The sequence below is a fragment of the Balaenoptera musculus genome, chromosome 19 (genome assembly GCF_009873245.2).
Source record: "Balaenoptera musculus isolate JJ_BM4_2016_0621 chromosome 19, mBalMus1.pri.v3, whole genome shotgun sequence".
In the NCBI taxonomy this organism is placed as follows: domain Eukaryota; kingdom Metazoa; phylum Chordata; class Mammalia; order Artiodactyla; family Balaenopteridae; genus Balaenoptera; species Balaenoptera musculus.
In genome coordinates, this window is record NC_045803.1 from 7336100 (window position 1) to 7350841 (window position 14742).

The 14742-nt window shown below is 51.1% G+C and overlaps 1 protein-coding gene across 2 annotated transcripts in view; it reads right to left on the reverse strand.

The window, feature by feature from the left end:
* AP2A1 (adaptor related protein complex 2 subunit alpha 1) overlaps positions 1–14742 on the reverse strand; it is a 37728-nt gene that overhangs the window by 11805 nt on the left and 11181 nt on the right. For both annotated transcript variants that reach the window (XM_036833821.1, XM_036833819.1), the window contains exons 2-5: positions 10957–11025; positions 10684–10826; positions 10307–10500; positions 286–415 (exon numbers count right to left, since the gene is read on the reverse strand). In XM_036833821.1, the coding sequence (XP_036689716.1) occupies positions 286–415; positions 10307–10500; positions 10684–10826; positions 10957–11025 (536 nt within the window). The remainder of the gene's footprint in view (positions 1–285; positions 416–10306; positions 10501–10683; positions 10827–10956; positions 11026–14742) is intronic.

Consider the following 14742-nt stretch of genomic DNA (forward strand, 5'->3'; position numbering starts at 1 on the left):
AATCTCTGGGTGTCGGAAACAGAGGCTGGGATCTTTCTGAGGGGCTGGGTGAGTGATGGGTGTTGGGGACACTGGACAGGATCCCCGGGCATCCAGGTGGGTGTCAGTGACAGAAGTGGGGGGCCCTGGGCATTCAGGTAAGAATCAGGGCAGAGGAGGGGTCCCCAGGCATCCAGGTGGGAAGCAGGGCAGAGGTGGGGGGCCCCAGGCATCAGCTGGCTGCCAAGGGCGGTGGGTCTTGGGGGCAGTGGTCCAGGGTCCCTGGGCACCAGGCAGGGGTCTCACCATGTGCTGGTCGTTGAGCAGGTGCACCACGCGGGCCGTCCACTCGCCCATGGGCACCAGGTCGGGCGAGGCCTTGTAGAGCCGCAGCAGGCACAGGGCCGCACTCTGCTTCACGCTGTCCATGCTGTCCCTGCCGGGACACAATGTGGGGTGGGAGTGGGGGGTCAGCGTGACCACGGCCCTGCACACCTCCCCCCTCCTCTCTCGCTCCTCCCAGGAAGGGTGTCCAACAAGAGGCGGAAAAAGCCCGGCAGACCCAGGAACCCATCTGGCGCTGCCCTCACTGCCCATCGGGCCTCAGTTTCTTCATCTGCAAAATGGGTTGCATCCCAGTAACCTCATGGGGTCATGGGCAGGGCCGAGCAAAATGTCAAGCGTGGCTCTGCACCTTCATTCAGTTACCGTTCACTTATTGAGCGCCTACTGGGAGCCAGGCACTGCTGTCGGCTCTGTGGACAGAGTGGTGGACAAACTGGTCCAAAGTGTGTCCTCACAGGGACTTCCCTGGTTGTCCAGTGGTTAAGAATCCGCCTTCCAATGCAGGGTATATGGGTTCGATCCCTGCTTGGGGAACTAAGATCCCACGCTGCAACTACTAAGCCCACGTGCTCTGGAACCCATGTGTCACAACTAGAGAGAAGCCCTTGCGCCGCAACGAAGAGTCTGCGCACTGCAACGAAAGATCCCGCATACTGCAACTAAGACTTGATGCCGCCAAAATAAATAAATAAATAAATAAATAAATAATCCACAGAGTATCAGATAAAGTTGTTCTTTCTTTAAAAAAAAAACAAAAACAGTGTGTCCTCACAGAGCTTACATTCTCACCAGGGCAGCCGGCATCCTACAACAGATACTGTCCAGGTTCAGTGCTACAGAGCAAACTAGGGCAGGCACTCTGGGTTTTTGTTTTTGTTTTTTTAACTTTTTATTTTAATTAATTAATTAATTTTTTGGCTGCGTTGGGTCTTCGTTGCTGCGCGCAGGCTTTCTCTAGTTGTGGCGAGCGGGGGCTACTCTTTGTTGCGGTGCACAGGCTTCTCATTGCGGTGGCTTCTTTTCTTGCGGAGCACTGGCTCTAGGTGCGCGGGCTTCGGTAGTTGCAGCACGTGGGCTCAGTAGTTGTGGCTCGAGGGCTCCAGAGCTCAGGCTCAGTAGTTGTGGCGCGCGGGCTTAGTTGCTCCGCAGCATGTGGGATCTTCCCAGACCAGGGCTCGAATCCGTGTCCCTTACATTGGCAGGCGGATTCTTAACCACTGCACCACCAGGGAAGTCCCTGGGGATGCTATTTTGGATGAAGGTCTCACTAACAAGGCGCCAGGTTAACAGAAAACTGAGAGAAAAGACTAAAAATCTGCACAGAATGTTCCCAGCAGAGAGAAGAGGCTGTGGAGGCCTCGAGGCAGGCAGGCCTGTGTGTGGAAGGAGCTTGGAGGAGTCTTGTGTGGCTGGAGACAGGACAGAGCGGGGGCTGAGGGCCAGACCATGCGGGGCCTTGCAGGCCACGGCGAGGACTATGCTTTTACCCAGCAGGAGATGGAGCCGCTGCAGGTGACAAGCAGGGAAGCTATGATACTAAGGCGACAGCGGTAAAAGCTACCACCCAGGGCCCTTCCGATCTGCTCGGCCCTGGTACAGGCACTGGCTCATTCATTTTATCTCCACAACAAACTGAGAAAACAGGTACTACTATGGACCACTGTCCCCAGATCTGACTTATGTTTTTAAAAGGTCCCTCTGCTGCTGTGTGGAGAAGAGACTGTGGGAGGCTGGGGTGGGGGCGGGAGGTGACAGCAATAGTCCAGGCAGGAGATGACAGGAGATGACAGTGCTTCAGACCCCGCTGCAGCCGTGCAGGTGAGAAGTGGCTCTGTTCTGATACATTTTTACTATGAGGTGGTGCGGACAGAAGAGGGGACAAGGTGACCCTCAAGTTTCTGACCTGAGGGACCTGGCAAGTGGTGAGACCATTTGTTGCGTGGGGACCTGGGGCAAGATGGCGGGTGGGGCGCTGAGTGGGACCCAAGTTTGATACCGAACAGATACGAAATTGAAATGCTAACGAGACACCCAGTGGGGCCCTGGACCCATGGGGCTGCGTGGCCTCTGGCAAGTGCCCTTCCCTCTCTGAGCCTCCATAATGTCCTTCATAAAATGGGAACCCTACTCCCCTCTTCAGAGGAGAGGAAGCCTGTCAAACACTGTGGTGGGCTGAATAATGCCCCCCACCCCCGACACGTCCACATCCTAATGTCCAGACCCTGTGAATGTGTTCCCTTACATTCAAAGGGGACTTTGCAGATATGATGAAATCAGGGATCCTGAGATGATCCTGGATTACCCAGGTGAGCCCTAAATGTAATCACAAGGTCCGTAGAAGAGAGAAGGAGGAGGATCAGAGTCAGAGAGATGCAAGGACAGATACAGAGATCAGAGAGAAGATGCTACCCTGCTGATTAAAGATGGAAGGGGCCATGAGCCACGGGATGCAGGCGGCCTCTAGAAGCTGGAAAAGACCTGGAAACAGATTCTCTCCGAGAGCCTCCAGAGGGCACCAGTCCTGCTGACACCTTGATTTCAGCCCAGTGAGCCTCACTGTGGACTTCTGACCTCCAGAACTGTGGGAGAATCAATGTGTGTTTTAAGCCCCTAACTTGTGGTCGTGGGTTACAGTGGCCACAGGAGACTGAACAGGCACTGGGTTAGCACAGAGCCTGGCAGCCAGCAGTGTCCCATCCCAGAGCGCTGAGTTCATGGCCCGGTCAGTACCCAGGTCCCAGCATCACAAAGAGTGTGAAGCGTTAACAGTGTTCTAGAAGGCACTCCCCGGTCTCTGGGGTCAGACACGCCAGCTTGTGGGGAGTGATTTGGGGATAAGGCATTGACCCTCTCTGACTGGCAATTTCCTCCTGGGGAAAATGAGGACCCCCACAGACTGGGGGTGAAGAAGTGAACCTCGGTATCGCGGCCTCAAGCACAGAATGGGTCCTAGGAGTTGTCTCGACCGCCCAGACTGGGCCTTACAGTGACGTTTTCCCAGAAAGGACCCAACAGAAGCACAGGGGAGGGTCCCAGGAAGGGTGGGTGAAACTGCAGGAGTCAAAGGCCAGGTGAAAAGATGTTTTACTGGACGTGCAGGAGAAACCTGAATTGCGTGGACATGGCAGCTCCGTTTTCTCCCGTCAGCTAGGCAGACTCGTGTGTGTCGGCCAGGCTGGGGAGACGGGAGCCCTCGGATGCCGTGGCCACGGGTAGACACGGACACAGGCCGTCAGAAAAGGAGCTGGGCTGCCCCTGGTCAGGTAGCTTCTGTAAGGGATGCAGACCTAGACCAGCAATTCTGCTCCCAGACACCTGCCCTGGGGAAAGGCACACACACGTGCTCAAGGTCATGGCATAGGAAAGATCATATTAAAACCAGAAACCAGCAGAAGGTCTGCCCACAGCGGAGCTCCATGAATGGTGGTCTTTCCACCATCATCATCATAGCTCACACCCCATGAGGCTTGCCTCTGGCCCAGGCTCTAAGAGCTTCTACATATTAACACGTTTAATCCTCAGGACAGCCCTCTGAGGAGGTGGATTCTATTATCGTCTCCGTGACAGGTAAGGAAACATCCAGGAGAATCCCAAATAAAAGAATAAGAGTGGGGACTTCCCTGGTGGTCCAGTGGTTGAGAATCCGTCTTCCAATGCAGGGGACGCGGGTTCGATCCCTGGCCAGGGAACTAGGATCCTACATGCCGTGGGGCAACTGGGCCCATGCAGCAACTGAGCCCGCGCACCACAACTAGAGAGAAACCCGCGTGCTGCAACGAAAGACCCCGCGTGCCGCAACGATGATCCCGCGTGCTGCAACTAAGACCCAATGCAGCCAAATAAATTAAATAAGTAAATAAATATTAAAAAAAAAAAAAAGAATAAGAGCGATTGACCAACTTGGTTAAGTTACACAGAGATTGTGATACTTCGTAGGTAAAGTTGAAAGCTACATAATATAGGGGGGTGTGCCTGGGTGTAAAAGGACAAAACGTACATTGGAATAAGCACCACCAGACTCAGGGCACCGGGAGGAAGTCCAGATGGAGAGATGATATGAGGGACCCGAAGGGGAAATTCAACCGCAGTTGTTTTCTTTCTTTCTTTCTTTTTTTTTTTTTTTGAAACAAGGCGTAATACATTATGACCCAGCAATTTCATGCCCAGGCAGCTCCGCAACAGAACCGAAAACAGAGTTCACACAAATGCGTGCATTATTCATCACAGCCGAAAGGTGGAACCTTGGTGACGAACGGAGAAATAAATTGTGGTCCATCCATACAGTGGAATGTTCTTATTGGCTCATAAAAAAGGAATGAAGCCCTGACACATACTACAACAGGGATGAACCTCAAAAACATTATGCCAAGAGAAAAGCCAGACACAAAGGCCGCATACTGTGTGATTCCATTTATCTGAAATGTCCAGAATAGGCAAATCTTTAGAGACAGAGAGCATATTAGAGATTGCCTGGGGCTGGGGAGAGAAGGTCTGGGGAATGACTGCTGATGGGCACAGGGCTTCTTTTTCGGGTGATGGAAATGTTCTGCAATTAGGTAGTGGGGATGCTTGAACAACACTGCGAATGGCCTAAAGACCACCGAACTGTACACTTCAAAGTGCTTAAAATGGTGAGCTTTATGTTATGTGAATTTTACCTCAAATTAAAAAAAAAAAAAACTACCTAAAAAAACAGTAACCCAGAGTTCCCCTGGTGGCCTAGTGGTTAGGATTCTGGGCTTTCACTGCCGTGGCCCAGGTTCAGTCCCCGGCCGGGGAATATCCACAAGCCACGCGGTGCAGCCCAAACCAGAACAAAACAAAACAAAACAACAAAAACATAAAAACAGTTCCTCTGTGCCCCAGTCACTGTCAAGGTCAAGTTTCCAGTGCTGAGAGCCCAGCCTATAGTCAGACAAGCCCAGCGTGGCCTGTGACTTTGGCAGGGCGGGGCCCCTTGTGTGAAACGGGGACATCACCTGTGCTCATATATGTTTGTCACACTGGCTTCTTTCTCAGCCCTCAGAGGTGCCAAGTTCTCCCCAATCAGGGTGACTGGCCACCTGACTCACCCAAGCCAATGCCAGCTGCCTGTCCTGATCTTAAAGAAACTGTCAGCAGCATTCACCATGGCTGACCACTCCCTCCTCCGTGAAAGTTTCTTCTCCAAGCTCCGCGCCACAGCCCATTCTGCATTTTCCTCCCTCTCCCTGGCCAGACTTCCACACGCTGGATCACCCCAGCCCTCAGCCTTTGGTCTCTTCTCTTCTCTGGTCACATCCTGCCTGAGGGACCTCATCCGGCTGTGGCTTTAATTACCATCCACCCTGCGCTGTCCCATCTGATGGCCTCCAGCGACACAAAGCTACCGAGCACTTGAATGGAGTGAGTCCAGACTGAGATGCCATGTGTGTAAATTACACAGTGGTTTCAAAGACTTAACGCAAAAAATATTGGATAATGTGTATGTTGATGTCAAAATGATTCTGGATGGATCAGGTGAGATTAAAATATTAAAATTAGATGGGGAATTCCCCTGGCAGTCCAGTGGTTAGGACCCTGAGCTTCCACTGCAGGGGGCACAGGTTTGATGCCTGGTGGGGAAACTAAGATCCTGCGTGCCACACGGTGCAACCAAAAATTAAAAAAAAAAAAATGAAATTAGTTTTACTTTTTTTTTTTAAATTAATCAATTCATTTATTTTTGGCTGCACTGGGTCTTCATCGCTGCACGCGGGCTTTTCTCTGGTTGCGTTGAGCGGGGGCTACTCTTTGTTGCGGTGGGCGGGCTTCTCATTGCGGTGGTTTCTCTCGTTGCAGAGCACGGGCTCTAGGCGTGCAGGCTTCAGTAGTTGTGGCGCACAGGCTCTAGAGCACGGGCTCAGTAGTTGTGGTGCACGGGGTTAGCTGCTCTGCAGCATGTGGGATCTTCCCGGACCAGGGCTCGAACCCGTGTCCCCTGCATTGGCAGGTGGATTCTTAACCACTGCACCATCAGGGAAGTCCCTACTTATCTGTTTTTACTTTGTCTACTAGGCATCTCAGATTCAACATGGCCAAACCCAACTCTGGATCCTCCCCCTCCTTCACTTGGTTCTCCCCCACTCCCTCCTTCATCATTCATCCACCTGTTCAACTTCACTCCTCTCTCTCTCTTACACCATATACAATCGGTACTGTGGTCTTTCCTTCCAAAACATACAGCTCTAGTAACTATTTTCTGCAACAACCTTGGTCCCAGCCACCGTCAGCTCTGCCCAGGACGGCAACAGACATCTCAATGGTCTCCCTGCTACCATGCTTGGCGCCCCCGACAGTCTCTAGGCTACTTGAATCTAAGGATCATGTTCTTTCATTGGTTCTGATATATTCTTAGCTATAATCTGTTCAAACACTGCATCTGTTACGATTCTCTCCCTTCTCTTTTTCTAGAACTCTAAACAGTGTTGTTAGATTTTATCTCCCTTGACTCTTAACCTCTCTTTAAAATTTTTCTGTCTCTTTGTTTCTCTGGGCTGCACTCTGATTAATTTCTCCAGTTCTTCTGCCTATTTACAATCCTTGCTTTGGTTCTGTCTACTCTGCTGCTAAACTAGACCACTTAATTTTTTTTTTAATTTAAATGTTGTCCATTTCTTTTTAAACAATGCTTACACTTCATTCCATTTTTAAATTGTTCTCTTTTTTCTTGAAACATATTAAGCATACTCATCTTACATTCTGTATGAAAACTCCAATCCAACTGTTATTTTCCATTTTCTTTCTGCTGGTTCTCCCTCATGGTGCCTTGCGTCTTGTGTTTAGTGATTTTCGACTGTGAGCTACTCATGTAACTTGGAGCTTCATCTGTGGAAATCATTGAGGCCTATGATGAAAGTGGGTTTCTCCCAAAAAGACTTGTTTACTTCTGTCAGGCACTGGGGTACTAGCAGTTTGTGTCACTTAAGCTAAAGTTTGGCTTAAGGTTCTACGGATGACCCAGGAAGGGGAAAATCGGACTGAACACCAGTGTGTGGGCTGTTCCACGCCAAAGTTCAAAAAGGATAATTTTGCTTATAGACCCTAAGGGGATTTATTTCTAGGTCACCCTCACTTTGAAGTGTGGCCTCTGGAGCCCCTGCTTGAACCAGCTTGTCTTCTGTTCCCAGAGGCTACAGGGCCCCAAAACCAATACCTAAGTTCATCCAGGTCAGCAAATGCCCTGAGCAAAATCCAGCTTAGGCACTCTGCTCATCTCCCTGGGTGTCAGGCTCCTCTCGGCTTGTGGCCTGTGTGCCTCCTTATTTTCTTGCTAGCTCATGAATACATTGAAAAATATTTCCTTTCCTCTTTTAACCCACATTGATAACTGGGTTTTGGGGAGACCCTCAGGCAGGAATCTAGCCCACAAGCTGCCAGAAATACAAGTCCTACTTTTTCCCACACCAGGTTGAGTGATCTTTTAAAAATACAGGGGCTTCATAAATAAATAAATAAATAAATAAAAAATAAAGTAGCCAGAAAAAAAAAAAAAAAAAATACAGGGGCTTCCCTGGTGGCACAGTGGTTAAGAACCCACCTGCCAATGCAGGGGACACGGGTTAGAGCCCTGGTCCAGGAAGATCCCACATGCTGCAGAGCAACTATAAGCCCGTGCGCCACAACTACTGAGCCTGCACTTTAGAGCCCGCGAGCCACAACTACTGAGCCCATGTGCCTAGAGCCCATGCTCTGCAACAAGAGAAGCCACAACAATGAGAAGCCCGAGCCCTGCAACGAAGGGTAGTCCCTGCTCGCCGCAACTAGAGAAAGCCCATGTGCAGCAACAAAAACCCAACTCAGCCAAAAATAAAAAATAAATAAATAAATAATAAATAAATAAATAAAATAAAATAAAATAACAAAGCCAAGCATGTCATTTACCTGCTCAAAACACACCTATTGCCTCCCAATTTCAATTAGAATAAATCCATACTCCCCCTATTCTCTCACTTGTTCACCACAGTCAAGCCAGAGACACTATCTCTTGGTTCCTTGAATGTACAAAGCTCACGCCTACCTCAGGGCCTTTGCACTTGCTGCTCCTTTTAGTTGGAGCACTACTCCAACCTTTTTTTTTTAAAACATCTTTATTGGAGTATAATTGCTCTACATTGTTGTGTTAGTTGCTGCTGTATAACAAAGTGAACCAGATATACGTATACATATATCCCTATATCCCCTCCCTCTTGCGTCTCCCTCCCACCCTCCCTATCCCACCCTTCTAGGTGGTCACAAAGCACCGAGCTGATCTCCCTGTGCTATGCGGCTGCTTCCCACTAGCTATCTATTTTACATTTGGTAGTGTATATATGTCAATGTCACTCTCTCACTTCGTCCCAGCTTACCCTTCCCCCTCCCCGTGTCCTCAAGTCCATTCTCTGCGTCTGCGTCTTTATTCCTGTCCCGTCCCTAGGTTCTTCAGACCCATTTTTTTTTTTTTTTTAGATTCCATATATATGTGTTAGCATATGGTATTTGTTTTTCTCTTTCTGACTTACTTCACTCTGTAGGACAGACTCTAAGTCCATCCACCTCACTACAAATAACTCAGTTTCATTTCTTTTTATGGCTGAGTGATATTCCATTGTATATATGTGCCACATGTTCTTTATCCATTCATCTGTCGATGGACACTTAGGTTGCTTCCATATCCTGGCTATTGTAAATAGTGCTGCAGTGAACATTGTGGTACATGACCCTTTTTGAATTATGGTTTTCTGGGCATAGGGTATATGCCCAGTAGTGGGATTGCTGGGTCATATGGTAGTTTTATTTTTAGTTCTTTAAGGAACCGCCATACTGTTCTCCATAGTGGCTGTATCAATTTACATTCCCACCAACAGTGCAAGAGGGTTCCCTTTTCTCCACACCCTCTTCAGCACTTATTGTTTGTAGATTTTTTGGTGATGGCCATTCTGACCGGTATGAGGTGATACCTTCCAACATTTCTGAATGACTGTCTTCTCCTCATCACTCCAGTCTCAAATTACATGTCACCTTTCCTGATGAGTCTGACTTAAGTAGCCTTCCCCACCATCCCTGATGAGACCCTCCCTGATGAGTCTGACTTAAGTAGCCTTCCCCACCATCTCTGCTGCCCCCCACTGCCCTGTTTTGTTTTCTTCAGAGGAATTGTCACTATCCGAACTCAACTCACTTCTTTGCCTATGTGTTTGCTCTTTGGATTCCCCCCGAGGTGTAAGCTCCCCGAGGATGGGCATGACTGTCTCCGCTGCTCCCTCCTGCCTTCCCACGCCCGGAACAGTGCCCAGCCCATTGCAGGTGCTCAAGAAGTGTTTGCTGAAAGATCACACAGGCTGATCCACCACCCTTCACGCCTTTCCCTTTTCCACAGCCAACTCCTCCTCCTCACCCAGGTCTCAGCCTGATCCCACTTCCTCTGAGAAGCCCTCCCTGATCCCCCAGGCTAGGTCAGGCATGTCTACTACGTGCCCTATGGGCTTCTGCACCCCACAGCATGGTTCTGAGAGGAAATATATGTTTCATCCTGAAATTATTCAATCGATGCTTATCCCCCACGCTAGACCGTGAACGCTGGGAGGAGGAAGACCATGTCCATTTCTGGTCATGGCTACGTCCCCAGCAACCAGCATGGCGCCTCGCACATATATGCTCAATAGATGTTTGTTGAATGAATGAATGGAGAAGAGGCAGAAGTTCTGGAGGGCTGTCACCGACATAACTTAAGGTTATCACCTCTTCTTTACTAGATGTTAAAGGTCAATCAGATAGACATCCCACTGGCTTTGTTGGGAAGCTGCCTTACACGGTCGAGTCACTTTGGTGAGATGACGAGAGACAACCATGGGGCTGCCACTGGAATCACGGCGGTGCCAAGCCTGGCTGGGAGACCTTGGGCAGGTGACAGAGCCTCTCTGACCCTCAAACTGGGTTGGGTCTTGTCTACCCCATCCCCCAACCTGGGTCCCCAATGCCTCACCCAGCCACCAAGATGCGAGGGATGTCAGCGGCAAAGGCCTCGCCCATCTCACGGCTGCCCACATTGGCGATGCAGTGCAGGGCCAGGCACATGAAGGTGGGGTTGCGGCTGGCCAGGTCGTTCTTGATGGCGTTGTTGATGAGCCGGATCAGCTCCGAGTTGGAGTTCACCAGCACCGAGATGAACAGGTAACCCTGGGTTGGGGAGGGAGGTGGGGGGCTTGGAGCCTTGTGGCTAACTGGCCCTAGACCCCAACCCTCAATCCTGGAGTCTGCACTTCCGGCCCCTCCTTCCTCAGACCCAGGAGTCCAGACCCCTGGCCCCTCCCCCCTCAGACCCAGGATCCAGACCCCCCGCCCCTCCCCCCTCAGACTCACTATCTGCTTCTCCGTGTACTTGTTGGAGCTCAGCAGGTTCACGGCCTCCATGTGCCCAAAGTCGATGTCATGGCCGAGCAGGAAAATGAAGAGCAGTTTACACACATACTTTTTCTTGCTGTAGCCGTCCAAGGCTTTGTCCCCTGGGGCCAGAGGAAGGAAGAAAGGGGAGGCAAAAATGAGGAAGGATCATACCTACAAGTCCCAGGTATCCCAGCCCCAGCACACAGCCCGCTCCTCCCACAGACCCAGGAGCCTGGGCCCCCAGCATACCCTTGAACTTGGAGCGGATGTTGGCCAGTTCCTTGTTGATTCTCTTAATCTCCGCCTCCTTGCTCTTACCTGGAAGGGAGAAGGCAGGACAGGTCAGGAGGGTCCCAGAGAGTTGAGCTGCCTGCCCTCACTTTCCTGGGCAAGGTCCCTCCCGGCTGGAAGGGCAGAGTCTCCCCAGCCTGGGGCTCCAGGCCCAGGGGGCTGAGGCAAGGCCTGGGCCCTGTCTCTAGCTGGGAGCTTCCGGGAGGTGGGAACCTCGGCTCTTTGGTCCCCACCACCCAGAGGAGAAGCCCAGCACACACTGTGGGGTGCTCCCTGCCTCCCTCCCTCCTCCAGCCCACCCATGGCTCCGGTTACCACTGCACCAGCCCCCAGCTGAAATACGCCCCTGGCAGGAAATATGTACTGAATGAATGAATGAAGAGATCGGCTGCCTTCGAGCTGGCCCCCTGGGCCCTCACGCTGACCACACCCCCAGAGCTCAGTGTCTCCTGAAAACTGCTCAGCCCCCACCTTCCCAATTCTAGCCAGTTGCCAGGCGTTGGGTCCTGAGCTCCCGGCTGCCCACCTCTGCCCCACCCCCACCCCATCCCTGCTCACAACCTGCAGTTCTCGCCATCCACCCGCCTCCAGCCTGGCCCACAGACTCACTTCCTCCCTCTCCCCTACACGTCTGTCTGTGACATCCCTGCGCTTCTGACAAGATCCACCCAGGGAGGACTCGAGAGGGCCTTCCGGGGTCCCACAGGCCAGGTCCCACGCTTCCTCTGTGCTCCCGGATGCCCAGGTGTCCCCATCAGAGCGAGATCCAACTAGATGGTGATCGGGTCTCGGCCGCCCTCACCACTGGCTATGTCCCTCCTCACGCCCCCCAGTTCGAGCCAGACTTCACCATCTCTCCCTTGACAGGCTCCACTGTTCACACAGCTCCTCCAAACAGAAACCTGGGTGTGCTCACCCCGTCACTCAAGCCGTCGCCATGTCCTCTTGGCTCGACCTTCAGAACATGTAACCACACACCTCCACCACGACCCCCTCATCCAGACCCCATGCCCGCCCACCCAGATCACTGTGGCGGCCTCCCTCCTGGCATCCCTGCTTCCCACTGGGGGGATTCCACCCCGTGGCTACCAAGCCCTCTGGCCCTGCCCTGGCCACCCCACCAGTGTCACCCCTCACCATCTTGCTGTGTGTCCCCACCTCGCAGGCCTCCGTCAGTTCCAGGGACAACTCATACTCCTTCCCACCTCCAGGGCCTTTGTACGTGCTGTGCCCTCCACCTGCCCATCTATCCAGTTATCTTCTCATCACTTGGGCCTCAGCTCTTGTCACCTCCTCCAAGAGGCCTTTCTTGGCCAGTTCTCTATTTATTTATTATTATTATTTTTTGGCCGTGCCGCACAGCTTGCGGGATCTTAGTTCCCCAACCAGATATCAAACCAGGGGCCCTGGCAGTGGAAGTGCGGAGTCCTAACCACTGGACTGCCAGGAAATTCCCTCTTGGCCAGTTCTTTAAAGTCAATGCCTTCTTCTTCTGTTTCCATCATTTAAAAAAAATGTCCTGGGACTTACCTGGTGGTCCAGCGGTTAAGACTCCGGGCTCCCAGGCTTCCCTGGTGGCACAGTGGTTAAGAATCCGCCTGCCAATGCAGGGGACATGGGTTCGATCCCTGGTCCAGGAAGATCCCACATGCTGCGGAGCAACTAAGCCCGTGTGCCGCAACTACTGAGCCTGTGCTCTAGAGCCTGCGAGCCACAACTACTGAGCCCGAGTGCCTAGAGCCCGTGCTCCACAACAAGAGAGGCCACTGCCATGAGAAGCTCCCGCTCACCGCAACTAGAGAAAGCCCACGCACAGAAACGAAGACCACAATGCAGCCAAAAATAAAATAAATAAAATAAATTTCTAAAACATAAATTAAAAAAAAAAAAAGAAAAAAAAGACTCCATGCTCCCAATGCAGGGCGCCCGGGTTTGATCCCTGGTAAGGGAACTAGACCCTGCATGCCACAACTAAAGACCCAGTGCAGCCAAATAAATAAATATTAAAAAAAAAAAAAGTCTTCCCTGGCTCATTTCATACCATGTAACTATTTTATTTATCTTTACTGTCAAACCTCAGCTCCCCCTTCAGATTATAAGCATCACAGGGGAACTTGTAGAACGGTGCCCAGCATACAGCAGGTGCTTAATAAATGTCTGGTCACCTGAATGGTGGAGCCTGCTCTGACCCATGGCTGTGTCATCCACATGTGGCCAGGCAACTGGGAGGTTCAAATGAATGAATGAATGAAGGAGAAAGCGAGGGTATGTGCTCTCTTTCTCTTTAGAAATCCTGCCTCACCACCTACTCCCAACTTCCGGGGAAGCTCCCATAAGCCTCACTTCAGCTATCACCTCCTCCAGGAAGCCCCTTCTGATTAGCACCTCCTGATCAGTTCCAAATAGACGCTAGAGCTGCCGTGTCCTGGCAGCCATCAGCCAGGTGGTTCTCAAGCACCTAAAACGTGGCTGTTCCCAACTGAGATGGGCAGTAAGTGGCAAAGACACACGGGATTTAGAAGATTGTGTGTTGAAAAAAAAAAAAGAAATGTAGGGACTTCCCTGGTGGCACAGTGGTTAAGACTTTGTGCTCCCAATGCAGGGGGCCCGGGTTCAATCCCTGGTCAGGGAACTAGATCCCACATGCATGCCACAACTGCGGAGCCTGCCTGCTGCAAATAAGACCCGGCACAACCAAATTAATTAATTTTAAAAAAGAAATGTAAACTATCTCATTACAAAGTTAAAAATATAATTAATTGTTTAAAAATTTTTTAATCAAAAAAATTTTTAAATATTGAATACATGTTGAAATGAGAATATTTAGTTGCCTGCATGCCGCAGCTAAAAAGATCCCATGTGCCACAACTAAGACTTGGGGCAGCCAAAATAAATAAAATAATAAATAAATAAATAAATAAATATTAAAAACAGAATATTGGGGGTGTATCAGATTATACAAATATATTATTAAAATTAATTTGGTCCATTCCGTTCTACTTTCTACTAACAAAAAAGTGGTTCCTGAAGAAGTTAAAAACCACATTTGCGGCTTGCACTCTGGGTAGCGCTGCTCTTGGGCCTTTCCTGGGCTCCCACACTGCCCGGGTCACCTCCCTCAGCGCTGCTGTGCGTGTCTGGGTCTGCTGCTGTCCCCAGACCACACCAGAGCCCCCTGAGGGTAGGGCCAGCGTCTGCCACTTTTCTGGGTAGTAACTCCACTTTCCACAGGCTTACTGAGTGCCTGAGCTCAGGAAAGGCATGAAAATGTGGGGAAAAAAAAAAAGGGTCTGAAGAGGTACAGAGTGACCCACTCCCAGGCCTCAGGGAGGGTGGGAGGTCTCTGGGACCCAGGCGATGAAGGGCCAGTACCTCAGTGATGAGGCTGAATTGGCCTCTGTGGCCCAGAGGCCATCTGATGCGTCATTTATTAATTACACGTTTCCTAAGCCCTGTGGGCCAGGCCTGAGTGGGGCGACGCTGGGCACCCAGGACCCACGCAGATCTGGCACTTTTGATCCTCCCCCAGGGACTCCTGGCTTGGTGGGGCACAGGCAGCGGGGCCCTGTCCCCACACCTGAGCGAGATGGGCGCGATTGGAGGTCACCCAGACACCCCCGGGGGCCTTGCTGGTGGCTGCCAAGAATAGGGGACATTTGAGGAGGACCGTGAAAGATGAGGAGGGTTCAGGAGCAGTTCACCAGCGAGAACTGAGCCAGAACTACGTCACACTGTTGAGGTGTG